The sequence below is a fragment of the Barbatula barbatula genome (genome assembly GCF_947034865.1).
Source record: "Barbatula barbatula genome assembly, chromosome: 6".
Lineage (NCBI taxonomy): Eukaryota > Metazoa > Chordata > Actinopteri > Cypriniformes > Nemacheilidae > Barbatula > Barbatula barbatula.
This window is the reverse complement of record NC_136765.1, coordinates 524,692-549,270: the sequence shown is the minus strand read 5'-3', so window position 1 is coordinate 549,270 and position 24,579 is coordinate 524,692. Positions and strand designations below refer to the sequence as shown.

Genomic DNA, 24,579 nt, shown 5'->3' with positions numbered 1-24,579 from the left:
AAGTTTTTTTATTTTCCTAATATTCATAATGTTTGTACGTTGATAACACTATATTTTGTATTATATGACCTTTGCATCAATTTGCAAAAACATGGATAACACTAATGTGAGGGTGTTTCTTATACTGCATCTAAATTTGCCATCATTGACTCTTTTGAATGCCGTCATCAGACTCTATTTAAACAAATGACAATTCAAAAAATATATTTGTGGTCGTCTTCCATTCACCGCAACTGTGAAGACTTTCGCTGCTGAGAAATGTGAAAAAGGTCCATATTCTATGTTTTCCTTATTCATGCAGATGCTGCTGTATATAATAATATCAGGATTATAAGTGAAAGCAGGATGTTAAAGTGTGTTGTGTTCACAACAGCCCATCATTTGAGTGCTCTGTAACCCTGTCTCGCGTCTCTCAGGAATCATTTGTCTATGGTGTTCGTCTGGAACAACTTTGCCACACTTGTTTTCATGTTCCTGTAGATTACAGGGTGGCTTCTTTCGTCTCTCTCTCTCTCTCTCTCTCTTTGTGTGCGTGCGGCGCTCTCTGGTAATTAACTTTGTCCTTTTTTTATTTGTTCCAGTCTTTCTCCGTCCACTCTTCTGAGCATCTTCTCCCAGGAGTACCAGGTTAGAAGTTTTCTTCCTTTGTGAGGCCTGACAGCTGCCTAATTGAATGATGAATGTCCCCTTATTTCTGTGTAATTGAACTGCCAAGTCGGCGATTGGCTGGCAGGATTCCCCCCGGCGCACACGCATGCGCCCCGGCGGAGGGCTGAGCTCGGCTCCCGGCGGACCGCTGCCAAGCCTGCCCCTCCATCTGCCTAATAACATCTAGCCGCTGCTTATTCGCCGGACCTGTAATAAATTATGCTAAAGCATTATTATTCTGACAATAATAATTTCCCCGTGCAGCGCGGCTCCGTGTGCTAAATGTTTGCTGACTCGCGCTGTCACGGCCGCTTTCCGCGGCTGACAGCCGACGATGATGGATGACCGCTGCTGCGGTGGCAGACGCAGAAAATAGAGTCATTCATCATCCGGCTGACGGCTGTCACTCACTCGGCCCGTCTCGGCAGAATTACTTTAGTAGTTTTTAAATAAGTCGTTTTTAAGTGCTTCTCTGGCCGTTCCCGGGTAAAGACGCCGGCTGAATGGCATTAAAGCAGCCTGTAGTTCTGAGGTGGAACGGGAAATGAAAGGACGGTGAGCGCTCGGGGTTTCCGGACCCCTCTGAAGCACAAATGTTTTGAAATGATCTCCTTCAGATTATTATTGATAAGAAAGGAGTGCTGATAAAGAGATTGAGAAATGAATGATGTTTTTGTTTTGTTGTTTCAGAAGAGAATGAAGCGCAGCCTGGCGAGGCATCAAGCTCCTGATGTTGTGAAGTCATACTATCAGTGGTATGAGAATCACGTCGTTGTGTTGTGTTTGTAACATGCCTTCTGTCGCTGATCAGCCCATTATTTCTCAGAACAGAAGTCAGGACATGCACGTAACCGCAGTCCTCAGAGCGGCAGGGTTTGGTGGTTAATGATGAATCCATCGGGGACCGAGCTGGCATGTTCTGGCTGGTCTCTTCTCGTTTGTTGACTTTCTCCTTCATTGTTGTTGTTTTTTTTGTAAAGGTACCGCAGCGAAGCCAAGACACGTCCCGCAGATCCGCTTCTGCTGGAGCTGGCCAATGAGGTAATGACTCCAGCGCATCATATCACACCATTCAAACATAACATCATTAAAGCAAAAGAGTCTGTTAGCACTTATAAAGATTGGACTAATAGTTCTGCCTATTAAGCAATGATTTCAGGCAATTATCCCTCACGGAAAAATACTTGAGTGTCATTTTGAGAAGTGATGTTCATAAATGCACAGAGGTCAGTGGATAATATCTGTGATGTGTCAGAGGTGAAAGGTCATACAGGTACACATGAATCGGGCTTACGGTGACACGTTTCTCAGTTTTATCTGCTCACGGTTTCAAAACAAACATGCGGAGCTGAGATTCATTAAACTCTCATTGTGTAAAGGGAAGAGAAGAGTTTGGTTCCAAAACGGTTTTTCAAATATCATGTGTTTTATTGTGTTAGTTTACTGTATGTTTTGAGTTATTACGGCTTAAATCAAAACAAACCATCTGCAGTTTGATTGATATTATTTGGAATGCACAAAAAAAACCATGATTTTAGATTTTTTGTAGAAAACTCTTTGTTCATTTCTGTCACACCGATCTGTGATTCTGCCTGATTCTGGAGTAAATCACATGCACTTTGTTTAGTATGGCTTTCATTAGGGATGTAATCATTTATCATGTCATGATACCAAAATCATGATATGGATTGTAAAGCTATGAGTCCATTTTGTTGTGATGTGATGTCGGTTTAATGCTGTTGGTAAAGCTGCCACCGATGTCAACATATTTAGCTTTACTTTGTTCCGATTTCAAATTTGTATTGCTTTAAAAAAGATTTCTCTTAGATTGTACTCTTCATCCATTCAGCATTGTGTTGGTATACATCTGTATGACAGAACACATAAGAAGATAGTTTGAAGAATGTTGATAATCAAACAAAACCACTCTTCTTTTGTCTTTCACTAAAGAAAGAGATGGAAAATCATTTTGATATTTGGCTGAACTTGCTCTTTTATTCCTTTCTGCAAGTTTGAGTTAAATCTTGTATGTTGTATTATTTTAGAAATAATCAGTAATTTCAGCAAATTTTGTATATATTTGGTTTGAACTTTTGTGATGTTATTATATTGAGAAGCCAGTGTTTTGAATCGTGTGATGAGAGGGTCTTTACACGTCCAGTTTACATTCGTCTTTCAGGTCAGTGTGTCAGGAGGACTCAGTGTTTAATGTGATACTACACACAGATCTAATTGAGACAGTCCTAGTGTTTTATGAGGCGATAGATGGCCAACTGAGCTGAACTATAAAAGCTGAAGGGAATTATGACAGTGCATATGTGTGGACATGAGTGTAGTGCTTGAGTTTGGTGTTGGATTGAACTGGAGTGCACTTCAAGCGTTATTGAACATGATTACAGAATGATGAATGTGAATGAAGCGTCAGGCCTCTGTAAATGTTACTGGGGTTGGTGATTAATTTGAGATTTCTCATGGTGAAATGCGCACACCTCTGCTAATGTCGCCATCTTTCAGTGTCATCTCTGATGTCGCCGTGCTCTCCTTATTAAACTATCACACATATGGTTTATTTGAGAGAGAGATAATAGGCTTATAGATCCAGAGAGCGACACCTCCAGGCTAACACAGGCCAGAGTTTTGTGTGAGAAAGCAAATTCTGTCTGTGTAATGATGATGAATACGGTCTCCTCCTGTCATCATGATGTGTGTGTTCACTTGATGCTACTGTCCTCAAATAACATGGAGTGTGTGTGTGTGTGTGTGTGTGTGTGTGTGTGTGTGTGTGTGTGATCATTGCACAACATACACACACACACACTCTCAATGTTAGGGTTAGGAGACAGTCGCATCAAGTGAATTTGGATTGAAGTGTCTGACATAAACTGCTGTATTAAGTCATCACTTAAATGTTTCATAATTCAATTCAGTTTTTACTAATATAGCTTATAGTTTTCATTGTATATAAAATAATTGCAATAGAATAATCATAATAAATGAATCAATAAAATAAAGACACTATATGGTATTGGAATACCTGGAATTATTAAATGTGTTTCTCGATGCACTGCACATTGATTAAACTTATTACACGACTTGTTGGAACGCTTGATTCTGATTGGCCAGTCGCAACATTTGCAGGTTTGTTATTCCCAGATAACAACCGCTTAAAACTAATAACACACGGTAACCTGGATGCAGCAAATCATTATGACAGTTTCTTTTGACATATTAAATATAAATATGTCTTTTAATAACATATATGACATTATATTTACAAATGATGTTTAAGGTCAGAGAATTGTAGTAAATGGCTTTTGCTCGCAGAAGGTCTGCGTCCTGTAGAAATGAGCTAATTAAATATTTGAAATTCACATTTCATGTCCAGTTTGTTTCTCATGTGGTCGTGTAATAAGCAGGATAATGTTCAAGCAGCCGCTGGTGTCGCAGAAATAATCCCCTTTAGTGAGACACAAGACCCTCCGCTTCGGGGCGTATTTCTGCTATTTAAAAAAAACTGTATAATATTTACAAGATTTGCATTAGCGATCACATTTAATATCACAGTTAGTGCTTTTATATGCATAAACCAGCTACAAAAAAAAATCTAAATTTGAGGAACGTTTAAAATGATAAATACTTGATAGAAATCCAGAAGAGTTTAAAGAACACCAGAGAGGTTTTGGAAAAGATCTTTTATTGAGACTAATATTATTATTGCAGGTAATGTTTCTCTGTAATGTCGTTGAGGTTGTTTCTTCTTCAGTAGTTTCTACATTGAGATTGTGATCAGTGTTAGTTAACCTACTGACCCCACAGATACCAGTTCTGGAAACTCATTCATTATCAATACATGGCTAAAGGTTATCCAGATCATTAACATGTTTTATATATCAGCAGTTCATCAAAACGATGTGTAGCATTTGACAAAAGTAAAACCATCCGATGCATGAAAAAGGCAGATATAACAAACTGATCCCCATTTACACTTACACTTCTGCTTCATAGTGATGCTTTGACATAAAGACACACAACGTTTCATTTAAAAAGTAGAAAACCGAGCCAGTTTTTCTTAAAGAGTAACTTAAAATGACATGTCATGCAGTGTTTAATGTTGCTGTGAGTGCACGTAAAGCCAAAAGTCAACCAATAACAAAGATATTGGTTTGGGAAAATAGGAGTCGACTCTGAATCACGCAAACAAGTCGTCTGTTGTTTTAAATTCTGTTCTGAGTCAGATACGTTCCATTTGTGACACGGCATGCGGTTAACCAATCACTGCAGAGAAGACCATCTGACCAATCAGATCAGAGTAAGCATACAGATAGGAGGGGATTGGGCAGATAAATCGCCGAACGAATCATTTGAGAGTCAGTCAAGAAGTGAGACAACAATAACCATAAAACAAATTATAAAAAATCACGAAATCTTTACTCTTTAATGACCAAACATAACACCCAAACAATGACACTTTTGCCATATGTTAACACTATGAACACAAGGCTACAGTTATGAGTTTAGTAGCAAATATGATTTCTGTAACGCTTGAGTGAATTAAGTCAACAGCTCTCATTATGTTGTAACAGGTTTTGTCCGTAAAAGCATGAAATAGTCCTAAATAAGTTTTTCTATATGAACGTTGTCATGTTATGGTAATCACATGTTATCTTCTATAGTTAACAGAGTATACAGTATGTAGTTGTCATGTATCCTTAACTAAATTTGATGATCATGTAGAGATCAATGCTGAAATGCTTATATTCTTCAAGGTGTGTTGTGTCAAGACACAAACCAATAGTGTGCCATTTACAAAAGCACTGTGTGTGTTGTCAGGTGGATGTGTCTCCGGCTCTTCTGGCTCGTGTGATGGTGGAGTGTTTTATGGAGGAGTGTGAAGGTTCAGTCCGTGAGTACACCCGTCTTTATTTTCTAATGACTGACAGACTCCTGACAGCACTACTGACAATTACACCACCCGCCGCTTCTTACATCATTACATCCTCACTTCTGTCCCCCCCATTTACTCTGACCCTCTTCTTCCAATTCACAGGAAATAGATTTATTACAGATTCATCATGATCAATCCTTGCTGTTGATTGGTCTGATGGCTGGGTGCTTGCTTTTATTTTCACTTTATTGGGTAGTGTCTCTGTGGAAGAGCATCACTGAAATATCCAGTAGTGTGTCAGAGTCTTTTGCAGCACCTGGATGTCAGTAGAAGTTGACAAGCCTTTCCTTTGAGCATTCATGCAGTGCACACACACTACACACACCCCGCCCTCACCGTCCGCCATTTTCTTCTCCTCGCACACACCAACACAGATTCACGTGACGTCACACGCCTGTGTCTTAGGCTTTATCAACAGAGACGTGACGTTCAGTGCAGAGGTGTGTAGAGAATAAATCATGGATGGTTAACATGTGAGATATTTAGAAAATGAAGTAAATACAAAATGAAAATGTGAAACACGAGGCTCCAGAATGTGTGGGAATTAAAGGCACATGAGTTTTCTTGGTTTGCTGGCTGTGTTGAAAATCTTACATCATCTTCATAGAGTCTCCCAGCAGTTTCTCCATCTTTCTCTGCAGTTTGCAGCTCGGTTCACGTGATGGTAATCTAAGGAAAGTGAGGTGTGTTTTAGCAGGAATGACCCGCCTCGCTCGGCTGTTGAATTACTGAATCTCCCGTGTGGATATTAGACTTTTGTAATGTGTTGCTCTTGTGAAACAATGCCGGGATAATTGTCTTCGGTGGCAATTAGCTAACAGGTTTGTCCAGAGCTATCGGCAAGCGCATCCATCATCCCTGCTCGCTCTTTCAGAGACGTGAGCGTCCGCGAGCTTCCAGAGGAGTACACGGATCAATAGCCTCATATACGTGGCCCTGCTGTTCACACTCCACCATCTTTTATTTGTCTTTCATTCCCCGTTTGCATTTAAGAGACACAGAAATTGTGCCATTGGGATGCTTGAATATATCTCTAGTCGCTTCAGCGGAATCAATAGCGACTTTGAGATTGTTTGTGAAGTCTTTTCTCTGCTGTTTCTCGCGCACGCTGTTTTCCCCAGACCGAACGGATGCGCGTGTAAATAAATCAATAGGTTTAGGGCATTTCCAGCACATATCGAATATGATATCAACATCTATAATCCTTCCTCTGCTCCAGACAGCGGCGGTCACTGGGGGAAGATTGGAAGAAAGCAACCAGTCAAACGCTGGATCACTGCTGCAACGTGGCCGTTTTACTCTAATCTCAGTGACATTTTCTGAACGCAGCGCTTCATTAAAAACATCTTGCCTCTGTTATCTTCTGTGCGTTTAATCTGCAGTTTCATTACAGCCATTTGTGCCTGGAAACATGGTGAATACTGCCGATAACAAGACTAATTTCAGTCATATCTGCATCCCTGAAAAAGCATCGCGCACAGCCGTCACGTTTGGGTTTTACACTTCCCCACAGACTGGAAAAGAGCAGGGGCATACAACTGTAAGGCCAATGGTGTGGGGCGGATGATTCAGGGTTTGAATAATGAGACTCTTCTCTTCATTAGCAGCTGGAGGAGGCGGGCGAGGTAAGCAGTCGTCTTGACAAGTATACTGATTACTAGCGTGGAGCGAGGTAGAGTCGACCTCACTGCGGCGCAGAGCCTCGCCACAGCCCCGCTATCAGACACAATCAGGTGCAGGCGGATCAGTTCTGCCCCACTAACCCTTCCCGGGACCCCCGGCCCCCCCTCCATTATTCTCAGTGTGCGCGTAAGAAGTAAATATGAAAATCAAAGGAGGGCTTTAGGCAGCCGCAGAGATTTGCCGAGCTGTCCTCTGGCGTGTAAGAGCCTCATCCATCACAGCCCGCAAGTAGTCAATTCCTCTAGTATCTGTAAATGTTTTTAGATATTAGCCAATTTATATGCTCCCAGATTCATCATGGAAAATCAGCTTTAGCAGGGGCGCATTATCGGCGAGCGTCTCTGGCGCGCATCATGAAGTTTGATGTACGACGGCTTTTGCGAGTCGACGGGTTGCGCTTTGGAGGAGGGGAGGAGCGTCTCTCCATTATAACCACAAAAAGAGGAAGGGTTTTTAATTAATAAACAAACTCCGGAGCTCATCGGCGTCAGACGCTATAACGATTGTCATCCGTTATTTCTTTACGACTCTCGACCCTCAACGCGCTCTGCCTTCTAATGAGCTTTCCGTCCAGTTTTTTTCCCCCCCTCTGATAATGGCTTTCCCATCGTAGCGGAGAGATGAACCTCCCCATTCATCACCACATCAGAGGTTGTTAAAGGTGCCTGTGTTTTTAGCAAACGGCGCTTCTCCGTCCCTGAACAACTCCCGACGGAGGGGCGTCTTTCCTCTTTAATATTTTCCTCCTCCGATGAGGACGACACGCTCTGTCGGAATTTATGTCGACACGGGACAATTACATTAAATTCGGTGTGTGTTTACAGTGTCGCGGAGGCGTCTTTAATAAATGCGCGCCGATGGCAGAGGCTGCGGCCGCTCGCCTCTTGTTATTTACTGCACCGTTCGCTCGCCAGCAAATGGCATTACGGGCCGTGATGAATGAGCGTTAGAGTAAACTCATTTTAAAAGCCGCCTGATTTATTAGTGCTCGGGCTTCCATTTTCATCAGGTCAATGCTCGGCCGAAAGCTTGAAGGTCACCCTGTTTACGATCGCTTTTAACCCCGTCCCTCAGAAAATGGCGGAGAGGGCCGGCGGTCACTCGTCATCTCTCCCGGAGGCGGCGAGTGGGTTTGAAGCAGGTGCTATTGCATGATGTGTGAAATGCGTCCACCTCCAATTACGAGTCCTGGTAAGACAAGGCCTTTAACGGCCGGCGCTCGCCTTCGGGGAGGTCTGTTACACACTACTGTTTTGCAGGACCAGCATCAAATCTATAAAAGTACCATTAAGGGGGAAAAATCAATGGAAATGCCATTAAAGTGGAATAAGTTGCCAATATTGCTGATGTGGTTGCGGGTTCTTTGATTTTCCCTGGATTATTAGGCGCAGCCGCGTAGTGACTTTGTTAAGAGAAACGAGTGTTGTTGGGGAGTAATATGTCTCCCGGCTTCATAAAGTTTGCGGCCTCATATTTCCCGCTTTATTGATTATCCATTATCATTTGTCACGAGGTGTCCTAACTCAAGGGGAAATATAGCTCTCTTCATTGGCGAGCGCGGGCGCGCCGTATGGATCTGCGTGTGACTGTAGCAATCTGAGAGAAAAATGAGCTGGAAAATGCCGGCTGCCGCTGGAGAGGACTGCTGAGTTGGCTTTGTTCTCTCCGAGCGGGAGGATGAAGAAGATAACGGCCACCCATTCGTTTCTTCTGCGACGGATGGAGAGGGAGTCCTGTGTGTGCGTGCAAGGGGGTCTAATACCACTGCACTCATGAGGGGTCTTTGATTCTCAAAGGGTTTCACTGCAGTCTGTTTTTGTTCTGCTTTTTGGAAGATGATGACGACGCACATGGCCTGTCCGTGTGGGCAACTTCTTTCAAATGACAAATACATTTCTGTCATATCCATGTAGGGTTTAGGGCTGTCACCATATCGCTTTTATGGCCCGTTCACAATAACGGTACTATCACGGTATCTGTTGCAATAAAAGCTGCTATATCACATATATCTTTAAAGCTTTGCGTTTTCTGGTCAACTTATCCTCTCAGACTTTTAGTGTGTCAGAGAGCCTTTCTAACCACTGTGACTTAAGAAAAAATGTAAAAAAGCTGCTTTGTTTATTTAGTGTTTGTCTGAATGAATCTTGTCGTCTTGGCTTTATTAAACATTCTCTTTATGTTTGCAGTTCATTCATGGTTTCTTTATTCAAATCAAATGTACAAAGAATGTCTCATGTAGAAATGTTTCTAAACAGTTGACCCGTCGTGACGATGCAGTACTTATAGATGTACATTAGCAAAATAAAAATTTCCCATCTTGCAATGTTTCCTTCTGTCCCTGTCATGTATACATTATTATTAAAATGACACGGAGCGATTCAATCCATTAAATGTGAGCATGTTTGAAGAAGGATGTGTTTTGTGTGAATGAATCTGGTGATTTATAGTGTTTAAAGGAGCTGAAACATGCAAAATATTCATCTTTACATCCCAAAGCACTGCAGAGAAATATATGAGGTCTTTCTCTCTGTTTGTGCGTCTGCAGCCTCCAGACACGTCATCAACAACACGCTGCGCGAGCCGACTTTAATTCCAGACCCGCTGCTAGCTAAACATGTGGAACAGGTAAAAAACAATAAACACACTCACAACAGCAGCACTGTAACTGTCCTCTTATATCCACACTAGTGACCATGAGGCTAGATTTCAATTGAACCATCAAAATGTGAGGTTTACATGGAGATAATTCAACACGATTAGACAACTGCAGCATATCAGTGAATGTGGATTAGATTTCAGTAGATAAAAATGCACAGAACATTAAAAAGCTGAATGTAATATAACAGTGCTGCAGTGCATGATGGGTGTGTGTGTGTGTGTGTGTGTGTGTGTGTGTGTGTGTGTGTGTGCTGCAGTGCATGATGGGTGTGTGTGTGTGTGTGTGTGAGCTGCAGTGCATGATGGGTGTGTGTGTGTGTGTGTGTGCTGCAGTGCATGATGGGTGTGTGTGTGTGTGTGTGTGAGCTGCAGTGCATGATGGGTGTGTGTGTGTGTGTGCTGCAGTGCATGATGGGTGTGTGTGTGTGTGTGTGTGTGTGTGTGCTGCAGTGCATGATGGTTGTGTGTGTGTGTGTGTGTGTGTGTGTGTGTGTGTGTGTGTGTGCTGCAGTGCATGATGGGTGTGTGTGTGTGTGTGTGTGCTGCAGTGCATGATGGGTGTGTGTGTGTGTGTGTGTGTGTGTGTGCTGCAGTGCATGATGGGTGTGTGTGTGTGTGTGTGTGTGTGTGCTGCAGTGCATGATGGGTGTGTGTGTGTGTGCTGCAGTGCATGATGGTTATGTGTGTGTGTGTGTGTGTGTGTGTGTGTGTGTGTGTGCTGCAGTGCATGATGGGTGTGTGTATGTGTGCTGCAGTGCATGATGGGTGTGTGTGTGTGTGTGTGTGCTGCAGTGCATGATGGGTGTGTGTGTGTGTGTGCTGCAGTGCATGATGGTTATGTGTGTGTGTGTGTGTGTGTGTGTGCTGCAGTGCATGATGGGTGTGTGTGTGTGTGTGTGTGTGTGCTGCAGTGCATGATGGTTATGTGTGTGTGTGTGTGTGTGTGTGTGTGCTGCAGTGCATGATGGGTGTGTGTGTGTGTGTGTGTGTGTGTGTGTGTGTGTGTGTGTGTGTGTGTGTGTGTGCTGCAGTGCATGATGGGTGTGTGTGTGTGTGTGCTGCAGTGCATGATGGGTGTGTGTGTGTATGTGTGCTGCAGTGCATGATGGGTGTGTGTGTGTGTGTGTGTGTGTGTGTGTGTGTGTGTGTGTGTGCTGCAGTGCATGATGGGTGTGTGTGTGTATGTGTGCTGCAGTGCATGATGGGTGTGTGTGTGTGTGTGTGTGTGTGTGTGCTGCAGTGCATGATGGGTGTGTGTGTGTGTGTGTGTGTGTGCTGCAGTGCATGATGGGTGTGTGTGTGTGTGTGTGCTGCAGTGCATGATGGGTGTGTGTGTGTGTGTGTGTGTGTGCTGCAGTACATGGTGTGTGTGTGTGTGTGTGTGTGTGTGTGTGTTGCAGCGCAGGATGATGGGAACGTGTGGGTGTAATATTTCTTTGCTCTTTTCAGTGCACAGTAAATGACTGCTGTTACGGGCCGCTGGTGGACTGCATCAAACAGTATCCTCTCATAAAACTTGAACCCTCACAATGACCAGGAGGTGTTGACTGGATGAGCTCTACCTCACATAAGACCTGTGCGTGTGCACTCTGTGTTCCACACCACAACAATCAGCTGATGTGCTTTTCTCAGTTATGTCTCATTCTGATCTCCAGCATCTTCAGGTTCATTCACCTAACAAACGTCCACATCATTTATGCTCAGGTGTTGTTAAACACGCAGTCTAACCCTAAACCTGTGAGGTGTCCACCGCTTCTCTGCTTTTCAATATTTTGTATTAATGAACATTTTGTCGCCAGGGTGGCTCTTCTGTACCCTTGGCCTCATGGGATAGAAAATTGATTATGAAGCAGTTGTTAATAGAAAGCAGTAAACTTCTCTAAACTTAACATCATATTAAACACATGTACATGCGGAGTGTTGATCAGAGTTCACATAACCACGATGCTTCTGATATTAAAATAAACACATTGTTCCGCTGTTGCCACAGCAACCCTGCTTACCCGTCTGTGCGTTTCCAGGGCAACAAGCACAGGTAACAAGATCGAGATTTACAAATGTACTTGTGAACTTCAGCACGTGGACCATTTTCTTTTACATTAAATAAAGAGCAGACATTGAATGTTAAAGTGTTCTGGGTGTATGTTCTTAACCACACGTCAACAGCGCTATCGGCCTAGAGCACGAGGAGATTCTTCGGGACAAGCTCAGAGAGCGACGCCTGGCGTTTTTAGGTAAGCTGAAAATGTCCCATAAACCCACACAGAACGCTGGTGTTTCACTGCACAGATGGGATGTTAAGTGACATCCTCCGAGCGTTCAGACGCACCTGCGTTGGGATGACAGAAGAGGGCTGTGACCTGATGGAGGGTGATGGGCCTGATGGGTCACAGCATCACACTTCACATTAATAGATTGGAAATGAGCGGTCCAGCAGATGTGACGGGTCATTAATTCTAATCAAAGGTGATGTCAAAAGATAATCAGCACCGTGTGACCCACGTCAACAGAAAAAGACGGAACCGTCGGCCCTACAGCCGGTCAGCACGACTGAATGTGAGATTTAATGGAATCAGGTGTTTCACTCGGACAATGACCTCACATTACAACAGCACTTTGCTCTGCTGTGGTATTATTCTGTCATATGTGCTTGTTTTATAGTCTTTTTTCAGTTGTCTGATGGACACGGATGGAAGGAATCATCTTTGTTTCCTCAGTAAAGAAAGCTTAACTGTCTGAGAAGTTGATAATCTACGGCATCTCAATCTCTATCAATGTGTAATCAGAATCAGAAAGAGCTTTATTGCCAAGTATGCTTGCACATACAAGGAATTAGTTTTTGTGACATAACCTTCCAGTACACAGAGACAACAACACACAGACAAAAAATGTAGTTTATACAGAGGCTGTTGTTGAAAACTTCAAACTAAAGCATATGAAGCTGTATATGACACATTTAAACTTGTACACACAGATGAGAATCAACTTCGTGCCAAAGGCTACGACAAGACGCCAGACATTATTCTGGAGGTGCCCATCGGTGAGTCAGTTTCAGATGAACAGATTGTTATTTTAGTACTAAATGTGACCCTGGAGCACAAAACCAGTCATAAGGCGCACAGAAATAACATTGAATGAGTCGAAATGATGCCAACAATGATCAGGATATGAACTAAAGTTTTTTTGTAAATTTCCTTCCGTAAATATAGTAACTGCAGCAAAATCGCTAACAAAAATGTCCAGAAACGCCTACAAATTCACTCGCTGCTGCCGCCCTTTAGGAAGTTTGATTTCAATGTAAAGCTTTCGTGTTCATCTTCTCTCCACAACATCATTACAGCGGTAAACCAATAGAGAGCGTTTAAACAAACTTGTTTCTTCTCAACAACGGCCTGCTACACCGCAACACCGCAAAGGCGATTTTCTCAATATTTTGATGTTTTTGCACCCTCAGACTTTAAAATGGTTGTATCGCGACCAAATGTTGTCCTAACAAACTATACATCAATGAAAAGTTTATTTATTCAGCTTTCAGATAATGTTAAAATGTCAATTTGGAAAAACTGACCCATAAGGTTTTGTTTTCCAGGGTCACAAAATGTACACTTTAAGAATATCGTTTGACATGAACCGTACGTATAATTCAACTGTACGTCTCTTATGTAAACACATTGTGTTGCTGACCTCGCAGCTGTTGAAGATCACATCGTTCACTGGATTGAAAGCAAAGCATCATTTGGAGATGGTCTCAGTCATCAGACTTACCTGAACGAACAATTCTGGAGTTACTGCAACAGGTCAGAACACAAACAAACACTGTCAGTAAATCACACCAAAATGATTGATGTGTCTAGAGATTACGATTCATCCTTCATGAGGACAAATATCATCATGAACTCTTTCTCTGTCACTTTTTCATCTCATGAGAATTGTTATAGGAACCTTGGTCACGATACACGGTGTTATTACTGTATGGCATTACATTTGACCATTTTAGATTAAACCACAGATCATTGTCATTATAACAGTAACTGATTTTCAGAAGTGCGTTATATTTATAACAGGGTGTCCGCGGGGTGTTTAAAAGAATTAAAAGTTGATCAATCGATTTAGAGTAATTGAAAACCCTTAAAAAGTATTAGACGCCATTTTCCAAGGTATGAAATTGTGTATCATCTGTTCATATTTGTCTAAACAGGTCAAATGCTAAAGTTTGCCTGAATGTAATCGTTGTGTAGGCGAATAGTGGAGGTCCATCTACAGCCGGGTGGTAAATAACATGGTTGACTAATGGAGAAATGCAGGTTTTGGTGTATATACAGTGGGGCATTATTATGATAGTTCTCCCATTTAAGAAGATGAGAGAGGCCTGTCATTTTTATAATAGGTACATTTCAACTCTGAGAGACAGAATGAGAAAAAAAATCCAGAAACTCACATTGTCTTATTTTTAAAGAATTTATTTGCAAATTATGGTGGAAAATAAGTATTTGGTCACCTACAAAAAAAGCAAGATTTCTGTCTCTCACAGACCTGTAACTTCTTCTTTAAGAGGCTCCTCTGTCCTCCACTGGTTACCTGTATTAATGGCACCTGTTTGAACTGGTTATCAGTATAAAAGACACCTGTCCACCACCTCAAACAGTCAGACTCCAAACTCCACTATGGTCAAGACCAAAGAGCTGTCAAAGGACACCAGAAACACAATTGTAGACCTGCACCAGGCTGGGAAGACTGAATCTGCAATAGATAAGCAGCTTGGTGTGAAGAAATCAACTGTGGGAGCAATTATTAGAAAATGGAAGACATACAAGACCACTGATAATCTCCCTCGATCTGGAGCTTCACGCAAGATCTCACCTTGTGGGGTCAAAATGATCACAAGAACAGTGAGCAAAAATCCCAGAAGCACACGAGGAACCTAATGAATGACCTGCAGAGAGCTGGGACCAAAGTAACAAAGTCTACCATCAGTAACACACTACGCCATCAGGGACTCAAATCCTGCAGTGTCAGACGTGTCCCCCTGCTTAAGCCTGTACATGTCCGGGCCCGTCTAGAGAGCATCTGGATGATCCAGAAGAGGATTGGGAGAATGTCATATGGTCAGATGAAACCAAAACTTTTTGGTAAAAATTCAACTTGTCGTGTTTGGAGGCGAAAGAATGCCGAGTTGCATTCAAAGAACACCATACCTACTGTGAAGCATGGGGGTGGAAACATCATACTTTGGGGCTGTTTTTCTGGCTTTGCCCCACTGTAATATACCGGTTAAAATGTGATGAGGCGATGAGGTCTTGGATGTCTTAAAAAAGGGTTTTGAGTAATAAGTGTAGCTCCATGATTCCTGTATAAGATGGTCATATGAAGACCGGCGGTGGGGTGGTCAGAAGTGGTCACAAGTGTTCAGATGTTGATGTGCTGCCTTGTCAGATAAACTTTGGCATGTCAAAAGAATGTCAGGCCCTTCAGAGTGCACCTTTCAGAGAGGACGCTTGTAATTTTTAATTGACATTTACATTTGACATTTGGAGCGTCTCTCCGTTGTCTCCTCTCATTCACTGTATCATCTGCTCTGGACGTCCAGCCCTTCTGTTTATACAAATCTGAGGAAAATATTGAAAAGGTCAGCGAGTTTGCTTTCTCTGCCACCGTATGAATGTTTCCTTCACATTTAATAATTAGTGCTGAATGACACGTGTGCGGATTCCATTAGTGTCTTGTGTTTTGCAGCGTTTCGTTTGGAACTGCATGTTGTTGTATTCATTGAGAAGATCACGCATGGACGTTACGTTATTGTGTAAATCGAAAAATAAATAATCAAAGCTCTATGGAACATATTTGTTTGTGGTGCGATCTATATCGTTTCAGCCCTAGCGGTCACTTTCTGTTGAGATTGATTTGCTCTGGTGGGATGGTTCCAGTCTACATCGAGGTCATGACTGTGTTAATTTTTATGATGATGTTTAATTGTCGGTTCTAGTTAAATGTGAAAGAGAAGAGCAATGCTTCTGTATGTTTAGCAAAATGACAATAAAGTAATTTTCTGCCACCGGTAACATTAATCATTCAAACAATAGTGTGCACGTGCGGCCAAAACACGGCGCTGATAATAAAGTCTGGTCTCTGGAGTTATGGGTAATGACGCTTTGCCTATAAAGACGAGAAGCAGTGGAGGAGGAACGAGTGTTCAGGCCCGCTGCCTGGATCTGATGCTAAAGACGCCGCTCACTTCACCTTCCCATCAATCTTAGCCGCTGGCTTCTCATTCTAGCGCACTCCGTGACGGATCTGCACATAATTGAGTTATCCATCTACTTGAATACAGCTTGCGTTAAGAATTATTCACCTGATCGTGAATATTAAGCACATCATAAGCCTTGTGTGTGTTTTACTTGAAGTGGGTGAGGCAAAATGTGTCCCTCCGCACCGTCCCACAATAGAAGATGAGGATGTGTGAAAGAGTGCACGAGCACAAACAGAACTGACATTGTGTTGCCAGAAAAACACTTTTACAGACCCGAAGGGTTTTCATACACAAAATGATTTCATACAGTGAGCCAAAAGGCTGAACGGCTCTGATAAACTTCTCATCAATCACTGAAAACCTTCCACTCCACTGCAGCTCTTAAAGGAACAGTTCACCTAAAAACAGAAATTCTGTCTGGATTATAATGGCAGTCTAAGGTGTCAGAGAACTGTTTGTTTGCTCATAATTTTAATTTTGGCAGTCAATGGGTGCGTCTCAATCATCTCTCTTTTTCACTAGTCAGGGCACTGAGCAGGGACTGAAATCCTTCCAGTGATTTGACTACGTTTGTTCCCTAAAAATTCTCATAATGCAACGCAAAAATCTGGGAGCATCGATGCTCACTATGTTCCCTTACTTGAAATCATGTTAAAATCTGTTTACCAAAATTGCACAAACCAACTTAATGAAACACAACCCAAACATTTACTTTATGTATAAACACGCATTGCTAGACAGGCAGGGGACACAATCTACTTAACACTTGAATTTAAAATTACATCAAATTTGTGCACTGATATGTAACAAAATATGCAAATTGTGTACTTCAAATGTACTTCAACTATTATTAAAAAAAATAAAGTCAGCGAGATGTGGGTTTGCTGGTTGTTAATAATAATCCGCTGTGAAGTATCACAACACGCTCACGCAGTCAATAAGTGAAGCAGCTTCCTTACCAGTGCCTGGATCTGAGGATCTGATTAAGACGCAGCCCATCATGCCCCAGAAATCTCACTTACTACAATTCTTCCAAATATTTTTCTTTGTGTTCAACCAAACAAAGACATTTATACAGGTTTGAAACAACCTCAGGATGAGTAAATGAAGAACTATGCCTTTAAATCTCATTCTCCGTCATGTGTGTTCCAACCAGCATTTTGTGATCACTTGAGACACGCACAAACCAACAACAGTGAAATCTTTGTGACATCAATGATGTTGTGATGTGAATCTGAAAGATGCAGGCGCTAGCTAAGGGATTGCAGCATTCCCAGACAAATGTATAGTAGAATGCAATATACGTCGATTTGGAAAGAAGCGTCTGCCAAATGCATAAATGTAAATGAACACAGTCTAGATCACAGCCCGCACTGTTGAATTTATCCTTCAGTGATGTTTTAACCAGACACTCGCTGAGGTTTATAAAGATATTCTCCACATTTCACCCAGAAAGCAGGTTGTGTGTTTGAACGAGCATGTATGAGAAGAGAAGTGTTTGTGTGCGCTGCTCATTTATCAGAGCTTCTAATAGAGGCTTGTAAAGGTTAGATCTGATAAAATACTGTCAGGACTTGACAAAGATGATTTATGGCCAAATAATACAGCAGTATGGCTCATTTCCCCCCGCGGTCACACAGGGTAAATACTCTCACCGTTCTCATACGCTATATCAGTATTCTGTGGCTTGACCATTTGGATTGTTTTTTATCGTTTTTGTTTGCTTTACATTTTCGTGTGATTATAAGTAGCTTATTGTCAGATCGTTGACTGTAATATTTTACATTTTCGACTGGGTGTTGTTTGTAAAGGGCACATTAGCCATTAGTTTTATGTTCATCACTTATTTCAAAAAGATTTGCAGAATTTTTGAAGATGGAATAAATATTCCATATATCCTGTAAAACACCAAATAATTCAATCATTTAGGAAATTACCATTATTCATTATTAATATCTGACTCATGTAAACATACATTTGGACTCTCCAATCATATATGTAGTTGACAAAAAAACATGTTTTTTTATTAAATAGCTACAATTTGGAAAAAACTAAGAATGAAGATAAATCTCTCTTATATAATTATAATAGGCATTAGTAATATAACGTAATGTTATTAACAGTTTTATCTGCATTTTTGCTGTCACACCATTGGAAGCATTTGTACAGTTTATTTCTCAACTACCCATATATTTATATATATGTTTATTATCATATATATTGTTATTGTTAATTGATAACATTTAAAGACCATTTAATTCCTGAATTTACTAATAATAGGCGTGTGTTCAGGTAAATAATTGTTTTTGTTATTATTCTGTGATCTACTAACAATATTTCTCCCAAACTTCAAATCAAAATCTTGATTCTATTTGCATTTATTTTCAGAAAATAAAACGCGAGAACCATGTGAATATTTTGTGAGACCTCAAATACTTCACAGAAAACAAGTTCACACTCACTTTTAAGCAATACTTCTACATGCATTCAGAAAGTGATGGTTTCATGTGATAACCTGGATTTTGATCTGGTTTTTCATGTGTCTTGTCATGCTGTCAGTCTTTCACATTTCTGTTGGATGACAATGTCACTCCTGAGGTTTGATTTGGTTGAACTGGACTGAAATGACTACAATACATCTAGAAATGATGATGAAATGAACATTCGGAATGCTCTCTTCATTGTTTCCAAGGCGAATTTCAATGTGTAAGGTTGAGAATATTTTCAGATGTTGCAGTTTGAGACCTGCTGCTTATTCATAGATTTGCATCTCTTATTGTCTAGTGCACATCTGGGCTCATGGTTTTATTGGGGGCTTGTCCGGAACATGAACCATAGATCCAAAACAATAATCAAACTCTTTAGTGCTTTACAAACATTCGATTGTCATCATTTACGAGGCATGACTTTATCTAAAGCACTCTTGACTTAAATTATTTTAAGAGCAGTTCATTCAACGTTTCACAGTTCTTGTGTATCTTTTTTTCTACTGATGTGCCTGATCTCAACTGTTTCTTTTTCATCGTCTGAGCCTCAGCACTGCTCTACATCATCGGGGTGGTAATATTATTGGATGTTTGTCTAGTAAACACACACACACACACACAGACAGAGATTGGCTCTTTTAGGGAGTTTTGAGACTTTGCTCTTTCTCAGTTTGGTTGAATATCAAGAACGCTTATTTTCAGTTGAGCAGAATCTGTAGTTGTGACAGTTTAATGCTGAAGAGCTCTCTAGGAACACGGTTGACATGAGATGACGTCAAAAATGTTTTTGGGATTTGTGGTCCTTGGCATATGACATTTAACACCGCGACACACCCAAGTGCAACGACAAGACGTCTGGCACGCGTCTCTGAATGCTAATACCACATGACAAGGTGCTTTCATGCTTTAAGGATTTCAATGCATATTTAGGGACATTGTTTAATGCGCTCCGCATGTAATCCTCACACTTCAGGTCCCCATCAGCTGCGGGATTTAACTGCCACTAAGCCTCCATTTCATCTATTTATTTTCAACGTTTGCCTCCGACGTGTTAAACAAATTTGTCATTTTAAGTTGAGGTTAAGGATGATTTTGACATCAAGACTTGCGGCTTGGAAGTTTTAAACAGTATTTTTTATTTTGAAAGTCAATATGTGAAAAATGAGGCTTTCTAGAAGATCTAAGGTAAATTCTACTTTTAAAAGCTCATTTTTCATAACTCACTTTTTTTAATGTAGCTTTTAGTTTGCGTGTAAAGATTAACTGACTAACATTTTGGAATAGTAATGTTATTTTATTGAAAGCAGCTTCCCTTCTTCTTCTTACTCTTGAGAAGTAATGATACATGATTATAACAGTCAAAAGTTCAGTGATGTTCTGAAAACAATGGGAAGCATGTGTGTGATGAAAGTGAAGAGATCTCCAGACTCATGTTACAGTAATGTGATCAAGTGTTTCCATGTGAATGAATGACAGAGTGAATCTGTTGCTTTAACAGAACCGCTTAATTCAGTCCTGATCTCTTCACATGTTCGTTTGATGATTTTGTGTTAAAGACTAGATATGCTGTTCTCTATTGAATCCCGAAGGCCCTTCATCACTTCATCACTTCAGAGTTTTTGACGTTAGATCCGATCTAAATAGTGAGTGTTCGCTCTGAAACATTGACAAAATTCGCTTTACAGTGTCTTGCTATCAAGCATGAAAATGTTCCCAGTAGAAGTAATGAATTATACACTGTAATAAAAAATCCATAAAATAGCAGTAATTCAGCTGGAGTGACAGAAATATATAATACAAAATAAATAAAAAAGTGTATATATAATAAATAGACTTCCATTTTGTTTCCGGTAATTTGACGTCTTTTTCCTGAAATCGACTGTAAAACAGGTTTTCCCTGTAAAGGTACATGGTTTTCACATTTTTCTTGTAAATGTATTCATTTTATCGTATTTATATACATGGAAATCTGTAAATCTCGTTTGTTTTACATTATACGTGGCAAATGTGTAAAAAAACGACGTTAAATCAAATGTATTTATCTTCAATCTTCCAGGGATATGTAACAGAAGAATAATGCTGAGACCCATTGAGACTGCACGTGTGAAGATGTTTCTTGAGGTGATGGTGAGAGTAGGGAGGTTTTCAGTCTGAAGTGAGTCCTCGGATGAAAACACTAGTTTCTCCTTAATCTTCTGAATCAGACCATCAGTTCCAGCGGCTCATCTCTGTCTGATGTCAGCAGCACATGTTCATGCCCGAGGAATCAAACGTCTTTAAGGATCTGTGTGTTTTTGGTTTAATAGATCTGCACTGGATGCTTTTATATTAAAGTTAGATAAATTCTACTGATAGTTTCCTATTAATACTTCTGTCATGTCAGTAAAGCCTTGACTAAATAGGGTCCTGTTTTCTCATGAACATGAGATAGGCCCGTGATCACATGACCACATGATGTAGGCACATGTGAGTGATGTTAGAGTTCTGTCTTGTTTGAACACTCAACCGCTAATGTTGAGTTGAGGCGAGGCTGTTTGCTTGAGTGATAAATCTGCATTCAGTGTAGTTTTGCTTAAGTTCTTTCTTCATATGTTGATCATCATTTGTCCGGACATCTTGATTGTCTGATGTCTTTAATGATCTTGAGCGTCGTGATTGAGGCTGGCAGTGACCTTTGTGATTTTATTCTGTGTACGCCGGCCGGAAATGTTTCTGAATTTCTAATGTCACGACGACCTCAGTCCAGCTGCAGTCATCAGATCGACAGATATAATGCAGAATGACCCAACACACAAACACAAAATGCTCAATCCTCTGCGTTTCAAACATTCTTTGTAAGTCTTTCCTCTTGTATACGCAATGGAAGAAACTGTCAGGAATGTTTCTTCAGTTTGCTGATATATTGCCAACCATGTCAAATGGCACTTTGGATACGAAAGCAAACACATTTTAATCAAGACAGAGCGAGTCACAGAATCTTCATGTTTTTTGAGATGAAACTCCGTCAAGACCCCGTCCAAAAAAGGAAGTGAGGGACGTGATGAAGTGCTGCGAGGTCTGAACATGTTAAACGCTGTAATCTTCCCAAAGCTCTCATTCTTTCTTTTCCTGTCGGCCCTCCTCTCAACTTCAACCTCCAACCCTTCCCTCCATGCATCACGTCAGTGAAAGCGGCCCGAGGCGCGGCCCGTCCAGAGAGACACGTTCAACTCCTGCATAGAGTTCTGGCCACCGCCGTAACCACGGTTTCAGCAGCACATCGGGTCGGGAGGATAGATATGATGGATTGTAAATAGTGTTTGACAGTCTTCAGTTATTCCGGTCACTTCCTCATCATACAGATAAGAGCGGCTGATTGGACACACACACTGTCAACACAACATTCTTATCACCTTCATTGATTCCGAGCACAGGTCATTGTGCTTTAAAGTCATCCATCACACAGAGTTTGATTTCTGCTCATGTCTGTCTCCAGTGTGTCTACATGTGAACTGGAGGTCACATAGTATCTCAGTTTTCCTCTTGCCACTTAAACTGACGTATGATGTGTTGACCATTTCTGAGAAATACCTTCAAGTGGACAGATAATAAACAAAACCTCTTTTATTCAGGACTATTAATGAGTGACAAAGTGTTTCTGTGTAAGTGTAACCGAGAACAGGCCTAACACATTAAGAGAAGACATTAGAACCCTTTATCATTTCGCCACACTGTCACGGTGCTAAGATGCATGTACATCAAACCATCATTTCAAAATATTTGTACGTTTTCTGTTGATTTAAAGTTTAAAGGAAAGAAAATGATCATCTGTATTACATAGTAGACTTCATCAGACTTCATCAGAAAATGTATTGAAATGTGCGAGTCAATCTCTATCCGATGTGAACTCAGTGTAATGACCTGAAGATAAATGTCACACTTCTCTGTACTGTTCTATACTATACTCCGTGATCAAAAGTTGAATTGCTTATTTTTCTGCCATCTTGTTTGTGGTGTTGTTTTTCCACGGCGGCGGGGATGACAGAATTAGCAGAGGTGATCTCACGGTTAGGATGTTGAGGCTGTGTATTAACGTGACTGCAGTAATTACATGTCAAGTCATAATCATATCTGGGTCAGGTAGACGCTATTCGAAGAATTTCCTGGAGAAATAGGAGGTCCGCTTAAGACACATTTTTATGGTTCTCTCCTCACATTAAGCGTCTGGGAGACATGTCCGATCTCATTACACAAATATGGATATGCTATATTAGGTTGAGGGTTTAAGAGCCAGCGCGTTTCAAGTGTTCACGGCAGATGTAGGTCTCTAACTGGTGGAAGTTGTCTGGAGTTTTATCCCTTCGGAAGATAATGTGGTTTTGCATTGCAAATATTTGCCGCTTGTGTTTCCCAGTGCGGAGCGCCTTTGAAGGCGACGACAGCAAGCGTGTGACAGCACGAGATCACGCGCCGTATTAAAAATACAGCAGCATTGCCAGAAACGGAATAGCATGCAAATGTTTTCATTTAACGCCGGTGGAGGATTCTTACAAATAAACCACATAAATCAAGAGCACTTACTGTTGATGGGCTAATGAATGCAGGGCAAGTGCTCTTCAGACTGGAGTAGTTTCCTATGAAGGGCTCTTCATTCATTGACCTCGTTCTTTTTCGTATTATTTTACACACAAACGCCACTCGACTCTTTTCGGAGCGTGAACAAATAATGCTGCGGATTTTTCCGCTCCGTCGTAAAGGAAATATCCCGCGAGCAGCTGTATCGTTGCGCTCAATGACTTGAGACCTGTCACCGGTCTTTAGAAACGTAAAGAATATATAAGACAATTAAGATTTGGCATTGCGGCGAGAAGCCCTCGCTCCCGGAACCCTGTAATTTCATCTGGTTTTCATTCTTCCCCTCTTCTTCACCTCCTCCCAACAGCAATTAATCTCATTTTAGTACAATTTCCAGCCCATTCCTGGAGTCAGCGGCAGTGGTGTGTTTTGTTCTTATTTGGCCCGGTTCCTGTGCATAGTCATTAAAGGCCCAATTAATGTCACGCCGGAGCTGAAGAGTGCTCATTTTTATTGGGGAGCTGACAGTTGCCACCACGAGTGGCGCAGTGTAATATGCATTAATTGCCCCGTAACACTGGTAATTACCAGTTCTTCAAGCCTCTCAGTAAACTGTCATGCCCAGACAAGACTGCTTTGAAATAGATTACTCATTAGGGAGAGCTGCCCGCTTTCCAAAGGGGCTTGCTGTGTTGGCACAAAAAAAAGAAAATGATTCGGCTACTAAACAAATAGTTGCCAAGAGCAATTTCCTATTACAACTTCCTGACGAAACGGTGTGAAGCGAAGACCCTGACGCTCGTCGGACTCGCGTTTGGAGAAGCGAAATGTAAGAGTACTGTTGTTTAAATACACAGCAACACAATCAAAACGTCAGCCAGTTTCTCAGCGAAGGTCTCGTGACGGAATTTTAGAAGGCAGCCCGCTCACCCAATGTCTTAAATGTAATCTTCGCGGGCCACGCTCCGGGCTTTCGCGGGATGTGAATGATTAACTGGAACACGTGTAATGAAGGTGTGGATGTTGACTTTGGTTTTCGATAAGAAGGGAGACGCCAAACCAAATACTGGCTTCAGGCATACATCCGTTTCGACCCCTCCTTTAATTTTGCATCGTCCACACTTGAAGCCGTATGAATATTGCGAGGCACGTGCACCTGCTGCAGGCAATCTGCTGGCCGTCCCTTCCAATGAGTTTTGTCAAAGCCGTTCACACGCTCAGCCTGAGATGCTCTAATGAAAGGAGATGGTACAATTTCATGAGCTTCGAGTAGAAGAGAGCACGGTCCGGCCAGACCCTGAAACTCCCTCACTGATGAACCTATTATGCCTTTCATTAACACGCTTCCACATCTGCGC

At 41.4% G+C, this 24,579-nt stretch overlaps 1 protein-coding gene across 1 annotated transcript in view; it reads left to right on the top strand.

The window, feature by feature from the left end:
* The window catches only part of cdin1 (CDAN1 interacting nuclease 1), a 42,045-nt gene that overhangs the window by 10,039 nt on the left and 7,427 nt on the right, over positions 1 to 24,579 (top strand). Inside the window, exons 3-11 of the mRNA XM_079458078.1 lie at positions 582 to 627; positions 1,339 to 1,403; positions 1,629 to 1,689; positions 5,479 to 5,551; positions 9,822 to 9,901; positions 11,384 to 11,433; positions 12,101 to 12,168; positions 12,909 to 12,974; positions 13,626 to 13,731. Coding sequence (XP_079314204.1) covers positions 582 to 627; positions 1,339 to 1,403; positions 1,629 to 1,689; positions 5,479 to 5,551; positions 9,822 to 9,901; positions 11,384 to 11,433; positions 12,101 to 12,168; positions 12,909 to 12,974; positions 13,626 to 13,731 — 615 coding nt within the window. The remainder of the gene's footprint in view (positions 1 to 581; positions 628 to 1,338; positions 1,404 to 1,628; positions 1,690 to 5,478; positions 5,552 to 9,821; positions 9,902 to 11,383; positions 11,434 to 12,100; positions 12,169 to 12,908; positions 12,975 to 13,625; positions 13,732 to 24,579) is intronic.